This window comes from Phodopus roborovskii, unplaced genomic scaffold, assembly GCF_943737965.1.
Source record: "Phodopus roborovskii unplaced genomic scaffold, PHOROB, whole genome shotgun sequence".
Lineage (NCBI taxonomy): Eukaryota > Metazoa > Chordata > Mammalia > Rodentia > Cricetidae > Phodopus > Phodopus roborovskii.
In genome coordinates, this window is record NW_026125295.1 from 33,362,396 (window position 1) to 33,377,317 (window position 14,922).

At 40.0% G+C, this 14,922-nt stretch overlaps 1 protein-coding gene across 1 annotated transcript in view; it reads left to right on the forward strand.

Annotated features, from left to right (window-relative positions):
* Nucleotides 1-14,329, forward strand: part of Ube3d (ubiquitin protein ligase E3D) — a 133,483-nt gene extending 119,154 nt beyond the window's left edge. Inside the window, exon 10 of the mRNA XM_051207786.1 lies at nt 13,351-14,329. Coding sequence (XP_051063743.1) covers nt 13,351-13,371 — 21 coding nt within the window. The 3' untranslated portion in view covers nt 13,372-14,329. The remainder of the gene's footprint in view (nt 1-13,350) is intronic.
* The last annotated feature ends 593 nt before the right edge of the window (nt 14,330-14,922 follow it).

The following is a 14,922-nucleotide window of genomic DNA, read 5'->3' on the forward strand; positions in this document are numbered from 1 at the left end:
AGTCTTTGGGGACCGTTTGTGTCTTTCTTGACCTTGTGACGTTTGCTGAGCAGTTCCATATGGAAAAGCCCCCTTGGCTTTCCCTGGGCTTAAGGTGAAAGTCCAGAGCTCTTGGTGACATATGACCCAGCACCCTCTTCAGGGCGATCTCCTCTGCCAGAGGCTTTGTCCTTGTTTCTTCTAACAAAATCACCAAAGCCATTCTTTAGTCTTCCTTTATTTTAAAATTAACAGGTTAATAAGTATTTTATAATCCCTATGTATTTCCATTAAGTTTAAATAATAATCATAAGAAAGAAATGGTGTTTACTTCAATATGGATGCTGTGTTTTTAATGAGAATGGCCCTCATAGGCTTCTATATTTGAACAGTAACATTCTAATTGGTAAAACTGTTTGGGAAGGGTTAGGAGGTGTGGCCTTGTTGAAGGAGGTGTGTCACGGGAGTTGGGCTTTGAAGTTTTAAAAATCCACTCCAAGTACAGTCCCCTCCATACCAACCCAACCCCCCCCCCACCTCTTGCCTATGGATTAGGATGTAAGCTCTCAGCTACTGCTTTAGCATCATGACTATGCATACTGTGCTCCCTGCCGTGATGGCCACTGGCCACGATAGAGTCTGAAACTCTAAGCAAGACCCTAATTAAATGCTTTCTTTTATGAGTTACCTTGGCCATGGTATCTCTTCTATCTCATCACAGCAATAAAAAAGTAAGTAAATCAATGGATTCTTTAGCATACTTTCTTTTAAAAGATTTGCTTGTGGGGAGCTTATATTTTTATTTTAATTGTTTTGAAATTTTTATGCACAAGTGCATTATATTTGTGTCATTCGTACCTCTCTCTCTCTCCCTTCCAGTTCCTCCTGTGTTTCCATCACCACCACCCTTTGCATGTGTGTTTATATAGGTGTATATTAATAATTCAGTTAATGTTGCTTTAACGTACATGTACTTAGAGTTGAGAAGCCTTCAGGTGCTTGTCCCTGAAGAAAACTGACTTTCTCTCCCTTAGCCAGCCATTGTTGACCTTTATCTCTTCCTCTGGGGATGGATCTTATGAAAATTTCTCCCAGCCCTGTTGGATTATCAGTTAGTATGGTCTTGTGTAAGCACCCACATTGTTAGAAGTTCATGAGTACAGCATCTCTGCTATGTCTAGAAGACACTAATTTGCAGCAGGCATCCAGGTTTTCTGGCTCTTACAATCTTTCTGTCCCCTCTTCCATGATATTTCTCTGACCCTTAGGTGTAAGGGTTACATTGTAATGTTCCAACTAGTGCCAGGTGCCCCACAATCACTTATCCTCTGGATTCTGACCAGTTGTGGATCTCTGTAGTAGTCTCCATCTATAAGCGACTATGCACATGCAAAATGTATTATATTTTTAAAAGAATATCTGAATAGTAAGTTGCTGCCTCAACCTACAGGGCTTTGGATTGACCTAACTAGGGTGACGGGAATAAAGAAACACACACACAGAAAAACTGAGATTGGTGAGCCATGCACTTTGATGGAGGTATACTAGCAGCCTAGAAATTCAACCCTACAGTTGAATGAGGAGACAGGTTAGCTAATTTGGGTATCTGTAAGGGAGCAGTCTCAGGGTCATCTTGTAGAAGGAAGCTATGGTTCATACTTTCTACACACACTGTCAAAATTCATACTAGGACCAGGAAGGTCTTGCCATACCCCTGGGTTGAGGCCTTGTGGCCCTAGACATATTCATGATCATATCATGAATGTTTAGACATATAGGGGTAAACATGCTCCCCACAGTTGGCTAAGGAAAAAAGGTATCTAGTTATAATTTGTTCCCCCCTTTTGACAGTCCTTTACTAATGTTTGATTATTCCAAGTTACAGTCACTTTTACTGAACTGACTAAAGTATGCTGGCATCACCCTGATCTCCATACTTAGAATGTCTGAGATCCCAGCCATCTTTTCACTATCTTCTTGGCAGACATCATATGACAGGGCTTTCCCAACTAATTAAACAGCCATTTCTCTTTACAAGTGGGGCTTTGATTTGCCACTCAAACTCTGCTTTCTCCTCTGTATAATTAATCCAAGAAGGAATCAACTTTCTCCTTAACTAATAAGGAGCCTGCCTCATTCCAGCTATTAAATCTGGCTTAAATTGGAATATTATACACGCTTTCTTTAAATAAAGTTACCATAGCAATTATCTCTCACTAATTAAAAGGGGAAGAGTTTTTATGATGAAATGAATACGAGGTTCAGAAACAAAACCTTGATTGCACACCAGCCTCGTTACCAACTCAAAACCATGAGTAAAAGCTACTTAACTTCTCTGAATCTCAGAGCTCCATGTATAATTTAAGCAAAATTAAATTAGATATTTAATCCAAGTGTATTTTCTATAGATTTATGAGACCATGCCCAATACTTAATTCCTTCGATAAAAATTTAACATCTTTTAAAGGGCTCATATGAACTGTTTTTAAGAGTTAAGTATCCATGTGCCACCAAGATGCCTCCGCAGGTAACAATGTTTGCTGTGCAAACCTCATAACCTAAGATCAATGCCCAGAACCCATGGTATAAGGAGAAAAATAACTCTCAGATGTTGTCTTCTGACCTCCACACACAAGCTGTGGCACACATGAGCCAGCACTCACGTGCACATATGCATCAAACATAGCACAATGATTAAAAAAAAAAAAATAAAATTAGAAAGAAAACTAAAAATCCTGGTGAGAGGTAAAGGAAAAGGACTTGAACTCACAGTTAGAAAAAGAAAACCAATGATTAAAAAAAAACATTTGGAAGAATCTCTAAATTCACACCAACTCAATAAATTCAAACAAAACCATTGAGACATCATTGCCCTTTTATTCAATTAGCACTAATTGTAAAAGAGCTACCACAGTGTTGGCTGATATAGCTCATTGGGGAAAATACATCAAATTATAGTAATCTCCATACCTTTCAGTCTGGCAGTCCAATTTCTGGGACTCTATTCCTAAGGAATTATTCCAAAGTATTGGGAAACAAATCCATAAACATGACAATAATTACTTCAGTATTATTTTTGACTTGGTAAATCTCAAAGCAATTTAATTCATAATGGCTTAAATAAATTGTGATAAACTGTTATACAACTGTTAAGACAAAATAATTACTGAGTTGCATTTGAAAAGTATGAAAATGTTTTAAATGACTAGAGAGGTGACAGCTTGCTGCTTTTCAGGGGACTGAGCTTGGTTCCCAGCACCCAAATCAGACTGTTCACAACTACATGTAACTTATGCTCCAGGGGAGCTGAAACTCTCTTTTAGCTTCTGCTGGCATGTACACTCGTGTGTACAAATGTATATATCTCTTTTCTAAAATTCCTTTTTAAACTATATGGGAACATAGGCCAAAATTATAATTATATTAGGGTATTGTGGTATGTTTCTTTCTTGTTTTCCTAGACATTTCTGCAAGGTAATATTACTTTCAAGATTAAAAATTAAAGTTTAATTTAAGTATATAGTCTGACCAAGAACAACACAATACACCCCCAAATATTGAGAAGCCTAGGTGAGTTCATTCCTACAAAATCTGCTATGGCATTTTGAGTTCTAGAAAATGATTTTTTTAAAAAAATGAGCAGGAAGAAGAAATATGTGCCTGGTGGACTAGTCACAGCACAAACTTCATTGCTACCCGACATGTAAGATTGTGCTGTGTAATTTAAGTATTGATTCCAGGCCACCTACTCAATTCTGCTGATTATAATAGCATTGCCACCTGCATTTCAAAATTAACCTACTAGATTGCTAGGGTCATTCCACAGAGGAAATGGGATCTCATTGATATATTGACAGAAGCATCAGTGTAAGGCTTTGAAAAATGCATCCCAGGGTTACATGCAGAGACATGGAATTAAGGGGAACTAGATAAAACTGTTCACTAAGTACTGTGGGGTTTGTTTAGTTGGAATCTTTATTGAGGTAATTTTGCATATCCATGTATAGTTGTAAAGAATAGTAGAGAAATACCCCTGTACATTTTTCTTCATTGCTTTCAGTGATAACAATTTATAAAACTATTGTGTAGCCCAATCAAGGTATTGATGTGAATATAAAACCTTTGATGTTTTTTGGTTATTCGGCATTGTCCTATGTGTGGGTGTTCATGTATACAGTGTTACCTGTACATGTTTTCACTGTGAGTGTTCATGTATCGTTTGCACACTCAAGCCGCTGACAGTTCCATTGCTGTAAGGATCCATTTTGCTATTCTATAATCATACCCATTCTTCTCTCTCCATCCCTCACCCCTGGCAATCACTTATCTGTCTCTACTTGTAAAATGTTATCATCTTATAATGTTACATGAGTGTAGTTATACACTATGTAACCTTTTGAGGTTGGGTTTTTAAACTCAACACAATTCCCAGGAAAAGTGTGTGTGTCAATGATTTGTGGATCCTTGTTGCTGATTATTAATGTCCCATGGAATCACTGTACTGCTGTTGAAACATTTACCTGGGCTTGTTTCAGTTTTTGACAATTAATACTATGCAAGATTTTCTGTGCACGTAAGTTCCAAAAGACTAGTTGGTGGACTATATAATCTTCACACATTGACCTGTTGTTTTGCTATTGTTCTTTAAAGATGGTTTGAATAGGAATGGCACCATTAGTAGGTGTGGCCTTGTTGGAGTAGGTGTGTCACCGTAGGGGTGGGCTTTAAGGTCTTATATGCTCACACTGCTCCCAGTGTGGTACACAGCCTCTCCCTGACCTCTGCTGAGCAAGATGTAGGATCTCAGCTCCTTCTCCAGCACTATGTTTGCCTGCATGCTGCTATATTCCCTGCCATGATGATGATGGACCAAACCTCTGAATTATAAGCCAGCCCCAATTAAAATGTTTTCCTTTATAACAGTTGTCATGGTTGTGGTGTCTCTTCACAGCAGTAGAAACCCTAAGACAGATGGGGTCTCATACAAACTAGGTTGGCTTAGAACTTGCTATATACCCTGGCTGGTTTTGAACCTGCCACCTTCTTGAGTGCTGGGATTAAAAGCCTGTGTCATCATGGCCAGCTCATATTTTGTTTTGAAGGAAATTGTTTTGGAGAATCACTGTACAATTTCACATCTTATCTAGCAAAATAGGACAGGTTTGGTTTCCTTCCCAGCTTTTGGTGGGACTTTTGTGACTTCTTTTTGAAGTCACATTTGTGGTAGTTTTCTTCACTGGAACTAGCCAAAGAATTTTGCTGTAGAAACTGTTGTGAAGTGAGATGTAGGGAAACACACACACACACACACACACACACACACACACACACACACACACACACACACGGACTGGGGTGGGTAGATCAGGTTATAAGTGCCAGAAGCAGCTGCCTTCTTTCTACGTCACCAAAACTCATTTAATTCTTAAGCTGCTTTATGTGGGAAACCTATGGGTCCCTTTAGTCTTCAGCAGCTAACATGAAGGGCTTGGCTCTCCACGATCAACACTAGACCCAATCTTCTTTATCACTATCACCTTTTATAAAATCCGCCCCCAATAGGTCAGGAACCTACATAAAAGTACTTAAATTCTGAAACTATTAAAAGAAAACAGGGACATGCGTTAAGACATCAGCACAAACAGAGAGGTTCTGGGTAAGACCCCCCAAAGCACAGGAAACAAAAATGGACAAAGAGGATTATATCAATGTAGAAAGCCTCTATGAAATGAAACAGCAGAGAAAAGAAACAGCCTAAAGATGGGAGAAGATGGCTGCCATTGTTCATCTGACAGTTAATTGTCCTACTAATAAAAAAAAGCCCTATTAATAAAAAACAAACAAACAAACAAACAAGTAATCTAGTTCATAAATATGGGCAAGTGTATGCCGGGCAATGAGGTGATTGAGTAGGTGAAGGTAATGACAATTGCCACCAAGCTTGAAGATCTGGGTTCTATCCCTGGTCCTCATGATAGAAGGAGAGAACTGACTCCCTCAAGCTGTCCTCTAGCTGCCTCCTGGATGCCATGGCTTGCATGGGTGTGCATACACACATCCATACACACAAATAAATGTAAAATAGTTTTTAAACTAAAAAAATATATATAAGCAAATCATCTAAAACCTTTTCAGAAGATGAAGATATGCACAGATATCTTTTGAAACAACAAAGTGACATCGTTCTATTAACTGATGGAGGGAACAGAGGGGATGGAATGCTTGAGTACTGTCAGTAGGAATATGCACCACTACAGCCATGTGGAAAACAGGATGAAAGTGTTACACAAACACAAATAGAACTGCCATATAATATAGTCATCCCCGTTCTTGGTGGATAGGCAAAGAAAATGAAGTCGGCAAAAAGATAATAGCTAAGATGGAATCAGATTAGCTGCCCAGAGACAGATGACTGGATGAAGAATTTGTGGTGCACATACACAATACGGTATCATTCAGTCATGAAGAGCAATGAAATCCAGCCATTTGCAATGCAATGGGTAGAACTCTTTTCTCTCATGTAAAAGCAAAAAACATTCACCTATGAGAAGATTATGATGGTTAAGGTTGGAAGTGTGTGGTAAAAGGGGTGGGGCCAGAATAAATAGCTGAGTCTATTCTGATATGCTGTAGACATCTATAGAAATACTGCACAGTCCTATTAAGATATATAATTGATGTGTGTTTCAAAACAAAAGCACTGGTCTTAATCTGGTTCTTTCTACTTTAATTTGATCTTCCTCCAGTTTTATTTTTCATCTAGAGGAAAAAAATGCTTTCTTCTAAAGAAGAATTTTTGTTTTGTTTTGTTTTTTAATTGAAAATCTTGTTTGACAATTCCATACAATTATAGACTGTATTTGATTATTCCCTCTCTGGCTTTTTCCATCATTGCTCTTATTGACCTACCCCCCCACCCCAATTATTACCTGTGCTTTCTCAGATTCATGTTTGTTGGTTGTTTTGGACACTGATACCAGAGCACCCAGTTTGTGCTGATCTAGAATGGACTATGATTCACTAAAGTAAGGAGAAGGCCTATGTTTTGACTTTACTCAAGTCAGTTACCTCCCCAACATCACTTGCTTAACTTTGTAAAATCAGATTACACTAATGGCTGGCAAAGTAGAAGGTACCAGAATAATTTGAAAGGCTCTCATTGGAAAGCCACTTCCCCCGAGTGGCTGATCCAGAAGCAGCACCCCAGAGATAGGGATGGTGCTGGTCCAGAGACAGCACCAGAGATGGGTATGATGTTGGTTGAGAGACAACACTCCAGAGGTGAAGATAATGCTGGTTGAGACAACACCAGAGATGGGGATGATGCTGGTCCAGTGATAGCACCCCAGAACCAACTTGCTTAGTACCACTCCACCCTAAATTCTCAAATTTTGTTTCTGACAAAAGAAGTTGTGTTTGTACTTTTTTCTTCCTTAAGTGACCAGGCGGTGGTGGCACGCACCTTTAATCCCAGCACTTTGGGAGACAGAGACAGGCCGATCTCTGTGAATTTGAAACTAGCCTGGTCTACAAGAGCTAGTTCCAGGACAGGCTCAAAGCTACTCAGAGAAACCCTGTCTCAAAAAACAAACAAACAAACAAACAATTTTTCATAAAGTATATTACTATCATGTAAAAACCACCACAGTATATCAATTGGTTAAACAGAAGCAATGTATTACTAAGCAGTATATATAGAAATGCCTGGGTATGTATGGTAAACATCTGCAAAGAAAACCAAAACATTATTCAGTAACTCTGAGTAATAGAGCTACAAAAGTTATAGTTCCCTTTTTTGTGTGTACTTTTTTAAATTGTTTAGTTGAGCTATATTTCATATAGTTAGAAATAAATTATTAAAGCAAGTCACAGAAGCAAAGCTGCTTGGGTATGACATAAAATTAAGCAAGACAGTTTGGAAGTGTGGCTGTGACTTTGCTAGCCCTTTCCCTGAAAAGAATGGCAGATCACCTGAGTCACCTGTCCTGCCTGACAGAATTTTGCTCTTGTGCACCCAAACAGTGTTGACCTGAAGACCTCTAATTACAGCATCTCAATAATGCTTACATAAACCATTCATGGCATTTTCTGAGTGTTAACCAGTGGAGTCTCCAACTGCATTCTGTGTCCCCCATTGCCCCCTCCAAATGGCTCAGAACTGTTTTCCTGGAGGAGGCTTTTGCCTTGATTGTGACTGTTGGAATTACTGTTTCAGGCCAGATCAGAACTTAAAAGCTATCGCTGAAGTCAATGTTCCAGTCATTTCACCTGCTACTGAAAGCTCTTTAGTTGCCTAGTAAGTGGACTGTACATCCCAGCTCTGGGTCCTCAGCACTTGGGCTTCTGAACCTCTTAAGAGGCAATAGCTTCCTTTAGTAGAACTTGCTCAAACAAACAAACAAACAAACAAACAAACAAACAAAACCAGTTTTGTTTTGTGCTAAAGCCACCTTTCAGGAGACAGTGGTAACTGTTTCAATTACTTGATACTGCAGAAAAGACCCTGGCTTCTAGGAACTCCACTCCTGACTATGTTTGTTTATTCTGGGGCTGTTGGTACCAATGAGAGAGAATTTCCAAACACCCTGGTCCATAGCTTCCCTGGTGCCGCCCTGTGTTGCTCCATGATCCCCCTCACAGCTATTCCAGAGAAAAGAGAAACAAGGGCTTTGGAAATGTTTGAGTGATGGCGCATTTATTGAGGTAGCACCTTTTTGTATCCGGCATTTTTAGCACCCACCCACACGAATATCATTATTTCCTAACAAACACAATTTGTGCTTGAGGCGGTAGATTTTATGAACCACTTTAAAACCGATCCCCATGTAAATGTTGGCCCCGTGGGTTTGCTGTCCTTAGCAGAGTGACTGAGTTTGCTTTATGTAAGTGGCGTTTCAGAACTGGCAGCTCACTCCAGTGCCACAGCAGCTCTGTCCAGCCAGCGATAGCAGTGCCTTCCGTAACCTGCATGTTCTGAAAGAAGTGATGATTAAGTATGTGCCCTGAACTTGCTTCCTTTATGGAAGGCGAGAACGCCAACAAGTGGCTGATGTGTTGGTCCACACTTTCTGCCGCATCTTCAGATGGAGCCACCAGCTGCCCTTCTCCTAGTAGCTTAGCTTCCCTATTCCCCTGGTACATGAAAACCAACAAGTTTTGTTTTGGTCTGTTTGTTTTGTTATTTTGTTTTTGTTGTTGTTGTTATATACCAGTCATCACAGTGTAAACATGAAAGTTTATATTAATCCACAGATACTGTCTCACTCTGCCCCCACATTTTGAAGGTCTCTTCTCAGGCTGTACAGGACCTCTGGAGTTGGAAGGCTGTGCTTAAGCTCCCTTAGTCTAGTTAAATGCACCTGTGGGCTCAGCAGGGCCTTCTCCTCTGACTGTTTGCCAGAATCCCTTTAGCAAACCAGCATCTTTTAGTGGGAATCAGTGTGCACCAAACTCGTTGTCATGCCAACTTTCACTGTCTCTTTGTTCCAGTACAAAATCCATTAGAGTCATAATCACATACTGCAGGGAACTGCTTTAGAAGTCTATTTTCTTTTCATAACTTGGGTGGTGTTAGGCATCCATCTTAAATATATCCATCATATTAGGACATGTCATTGCTTGAATGGTACCCACTCTTGTGTTAGCATCATGAGGGGATCCTTTCTTCTCAAGTGGTTGTTACTGGGACAGTCAGTGGCATAAAACAGACAATGAACCAACAGACAGATGAAGTCAGCCTACCAGTCTGTCTTACACTGTATCCAACTCAAAAGTCAGGTGCAGGTGCTGTTAACAGTCCCCTGATAAATACTGAGCCAGGAAGTCAGGAGAATTATTTAATCCCAGTGTCACTTGAACATGCCAAATATATTTGCTCAATGCTAGAAAAAGTTTGATATTTACATTTATTTTTGTTTCCACGATTATCTTTTATTATGTAAATGGAGTTTGGTTCTTAGAAACTATATTATAATATAAGGTATATTTTACCATACAAAGCATAAAATATAATATTTTCTTGTTTTAACATAAAGCCAATCTATTTCATCTTACTAGCACCCCTTAGAAGGGACATCTATGTACAGCTATAAGTATTTTATTGTAGAATCCTTTTGAAAGCCTGTAGTTGTGAGGGTCTGGAAAGATGGCCCCGTTATTAAGAGCACTGGTTGGACCCAAGTTCCATTCCCAGAATGCACATGGTGGCTCACAACTGTCATTGGGTACCTTCTTCTAACTTTTGTGGACACCAGACTTTTGCACAGATATGCATGCAGACAAAAACCACTCATACCCGTAAAAATAAAAACTTGCAATTATGAAACTCAAAATGTCCAGTATTTTACAGTCTTATTGAGTTTAACATATCTCAAATCACTTAGATAGCTTTTAAAAATGCAAATTGTATCTCGAGTGGCCTGCTTTGACAATGTCTTCCTATTGACTGAAATCTCCACTAACAATAAATATAGCTCTGTTAACTAAGATTAAAGGATGTTTTTTTCAATGTCTAACATGTTGCTCATATTTAACTGAAGCATTATAGATTTAACCACTCCATCAGTGCATCCTGTTTATTGTCCTTTAAGATGATTGCTTTTAGATGACTCAAAGCAGGTACAATATCGTTAGATCTCTTAGCTCAGCTTCCTTCCAACTGTTCATATCCAGATGCGCGATCACAGAGTCACATCTTGTGACCCTTGTGACCGTGGAGAGAGTCCTCTCTTCCAGTGTCTCAAGTCACTATTTACCCTTTGTGATGTGTATTTTTAGGCATGCAAGAGCCAACAGAGCTCGGAGGGGTGCAGCTTTGAAACGGGATTTTCTCAAGATCATAAAAGTAGAAAAATTATCCTTTCTCAAAAATAAATGGCAGTAATGGAAGCAGTTTCTCCTGTCACAGATAAAAGCTAGTGAATGCAAAAATCAGCTTTTGAGATAGTTAACTCACAGTGACTTAAATACAAAGGGACCACAAAGCATCACGTAGTACCTGCCCCCAAGTTTGGATGCCAGTTTTTGTTATTGAGACTTAGAAAGTACATAATGCACTTAGTAGGGAAAGCTAACAAAACTAGAGATAAAAACTCTTTAGGTCAAAGTTTCAGGTTTTTCTTATTTGGTGTGTGGGTCTTCTTTGCATTATTTGGTTAGTTTAGCCTCTAGTATTATTGTTCTCTGTGTTAAGTTCACCATCACAAGAGTAGAAAACCAAAGCTTGTCTTTTGATGTTTGAGGAGTTAGTAGGATTCAAGGTCCCTGTACCTCTAGCTTTTTTCTCATTTATCTCCTAGGTTATGGTGAGAAAAGTAGGGTTTTCAAGCCATAGTTTCTCTCTGAGTCCACCATCACAGATTTTGTGTACTCAGGAAGTCACTCAGGTTTTCTGAGCTTGTTTATTCTTTTGTAAACTAGTGTTTCAAGTGCTGGTCTGCCTTAATCCTAGGGCTGTGCTCAGGGCAAATAGAGTCAAAATAAGCTTCCTACACTATAGAATGCTTTACAGGTTTCAGGTGGGCCTTTTACAATCCCCATTTTGCAGGTGCAGAAAGATGGAAAGAGGTTAACCAGCCCATTACAGGTCACAGAAGTAGTCAATGAGAGATCTGCTCTCACAAACCGATTCTGTAATTACAGAGTTCTCAGCACTGCACTGTTGACATTTGGGGGCATTTGAGGAGGCTGTCCTATGATTTTTAGGATACTGAACAGCACCTCTACCTTCCCCTGTTAGATGTTAGTCACCGCCCCCTCCCAGTTGTTGACAACTAAGACTGTCTCAGGGTCTTCATAGCTGAATTTCCTAGCCACTTTCACAATGGTGTCCATTGCTTTTTTAATTACTCTGTGGCACAATAATTTGCAGAATGTATAGAGATAACTGATTTTGTCTTTATAAGGCTGTGTATTTTATCTCCCAGCACACTGCATAGAAGAAGCATAATCACCATTGCCCTCAGTGAACCCTGTGCCAGACTCAGTGACCTATGTTCTCCCAACCCATCTAATTCTAGAACTATTTCTTAACCCCTAATGGGATATACATGAGTCTCTCTTGAACACTCCTTCCCATCTGTTAACAGTGGAAAAGTGGGAGATGGAGAGGGAAAAATCACTTGAATTCATGTAGCATATTATCTTTTAATAACCATTATATTTTTATTATTTATTTATAGTTCTCGAGACAGGCCCTTACTATGTGGCTCAGGCTAGTCTACACACACTTATAGAGCTTGGTCTACCCTAACACACATTTCCCACCCTTACCCAGCCTATTATCTCATTCAGTCATCACAGAAAGCCCTGGAGGTTTATACCAGTTGTAATTGTCCTGTGTTTAGAAGTCATTTAGGAACTGTAACCCTTCTTCCTTGCCTGTTCCCTCAACTTTGGTGCTCTTATCGTAAAACTTGATGTAGGAGTTCAGCAGGAAGTGGATATGGCAACTCAGCAGTGCTTTCTTTCCAGCACCATATGAAGAGTTCCTCTGAAACGCTCTCCATAAAGCCGATGCCTTCTGCACCGCAGGCCTCTGCCTTTTTCCTTTCCTTCTAACAGGGATCATTAACTCTGTGCCATTACACTGGAGCTGGGATGCAGGCACTAACTTCCCTGATGCCATTGACACTTCTCTAATGGCGATTTTCCTTTTGTTGGCCTCGTGCAAAGCTTCCCAAACCTTCCACTCTGGTTAGCATTACCTCTGTGTTTGGCTCTCTTCCTGATGTTACCATCGTTCCCAATTTGTTGTCACCTCTGAACTAAAATTTTGTAAACATTTATGGCTGGTTTCTCTGTTATTAGAACTATTGAGAAGTTACAGGTGTTGATCCGTGCCTTATTAACAGTTTGAAAATATTTTGCACATAAGCCTGTATGAATTAAGTTTTATTTTAAACACTGGGTTAAGATGAATTGCAACTGGCAAACACAACAAATATAATTGCATATAATTAAAAGTATCAGCATGACCTGAGGAGAAGATGATATACTTACCAACAGCGTTAAGGACATAGAATTGCCTGGCAATCTTCTAAACTCAGAATTCTGCTAAAAGAGTAGCTTGAACCAATGGGAACATAAACTAGATTACTTCATGGATATAAAACTTTACTGTCAACTAAAACTCTATTTTTTTCTTTAAAGTGGATGTGAGTCATTTTAATTACTTGATGGCTCATTTAAAAAAGATTGATTGGTTCTTGCTGTAAAATCCAATGTCTGCCTCGCCTGAGTTACTTCTTTTGATATTGGGAGATTGGTATGTATCCTGTTGACCACATTTACCCTCCTCATCGGATTTGATGTGCATCCAGTTATCCCACTGTTCTATTAGTAAAGTGTTGTGATTTTTCTCCCCCACCCCAGGTGGCCTTTTTGAAGATATAGCTGTTGAAGCTTGTAACACGAAAAAAAATAAAAGACCCAGAGATTGATATTGGGGTTCAAGCTTCAAGATGAAGATCAGAAAAGCAAAGCAGCTGGTCACTAGCTCTTACCTCTACCTCAACTCAGACCAAAGGGGCTATCCTTAAACTGCTCCTGCCTTCACTACTCCTCAGACTGCTATGCTTTCCTCAAAGTGGCTCGAGACTCCTGAGACTTCCTATCCTCAATGTGGCTGGAGAATGAATACCAGCTCTGAGACCCTGTTCCTGTCATAGATACCTCTCCCAAGCCCTGGGATTGAGGGTGTCTACCACCACTGCCTGGTTTCTATACTTTGAGAGGCTGACTTTCTTTCTGACTCCTCAGGCAAGCTTTACATAATCATGAGTGACATATCACCACAGCCACTAAGGCTTTCTGGTCTACCAGCAGACAGCTCTCTGGCACAGAGCACAGCCAAGGTCAGGGGTCAGCTCTGTGAGCATAGCCTGCCGAGATGAAGGAGAAGCAGAGCTGCAGAATGAGGCCCTTGTGCTCAAGGTTCCTGTTTGCTTGTCCACATTTACTCTCTAAGCGTTGACATTAGATCCATGCAAACCCAAGGCTATGAGGAAAGTTATAGTAGCAGGTTGTCGGCAGGTTAAGTATAGAAGTTGCACCTCTACTTCCCACAGAGAGGAATATTCAAATCTGTGCTGTGTCAGCACCACCTGGAAGCATATTAGGTAATGGAAACCCATCTGTCCTGTGTGAACCATGAACCACAGCGAGGAACTTCGCTGGGGAGCTGAATGTTAACTGCTGTAAATCCTGGGAAACAAACTTTTAAAGAGCTCCGGGTTTGTTTAAAACACATTTTTGAAAACTGAAATGTAGAAGTTTTCATATCTTATTCAAAGGAGGTGGTTGTTGGTGTTTGTTGAATGAGTGATTATCCAATTAAAGTTTTCCTGAGGGTGTAAAACCGCATGTGTTCTTTTCTTTATTTCCTTCACCACATGGTATTGCAAATTATTAAATGTACAGTGCTGGCTTCTTACTATAAAGCCACCCGATTCCTATGTGCCCAAAGAAGAAAACATTGAGAATAAGAGCTGAGCACAATCCTGCAGAGCCGGGGCCAGCTCCTGGTTTTATGGAAAAGACTTGCGACTTGCCTGGGATCACACAGCTTGGCTCAAGAGCTGGGACTGGAGTTGTGGCTTGGGTCAGATTGATTAGTCTCCTCTGCAGAGGATCCATGTTTTCCCTCCTTACTGCACATTCGGGAGGACACTCCCAGGTCTGCAGCCATCCCTGCAATGGATCTTAGGTGGTGATGTTGATCCTAAGTTTCAGGTCACCTAATAATACCTCTTGCTCCCAAACAAGTTTTCTGTCCCCTCATTCCCGAACATTCTTAGTTGTAGGTATCACTTGCCACCCTGATTTGGCTCCTCTTCCTTGGAGGTTACCCAACAGAGTGGTGGGATTAGGGATTAGAACAAAATTAGCTGTCCTGATTGTGTAGCATCTGCTGGACCCTGCAGTGTCACTTTATTAAGCACAGTT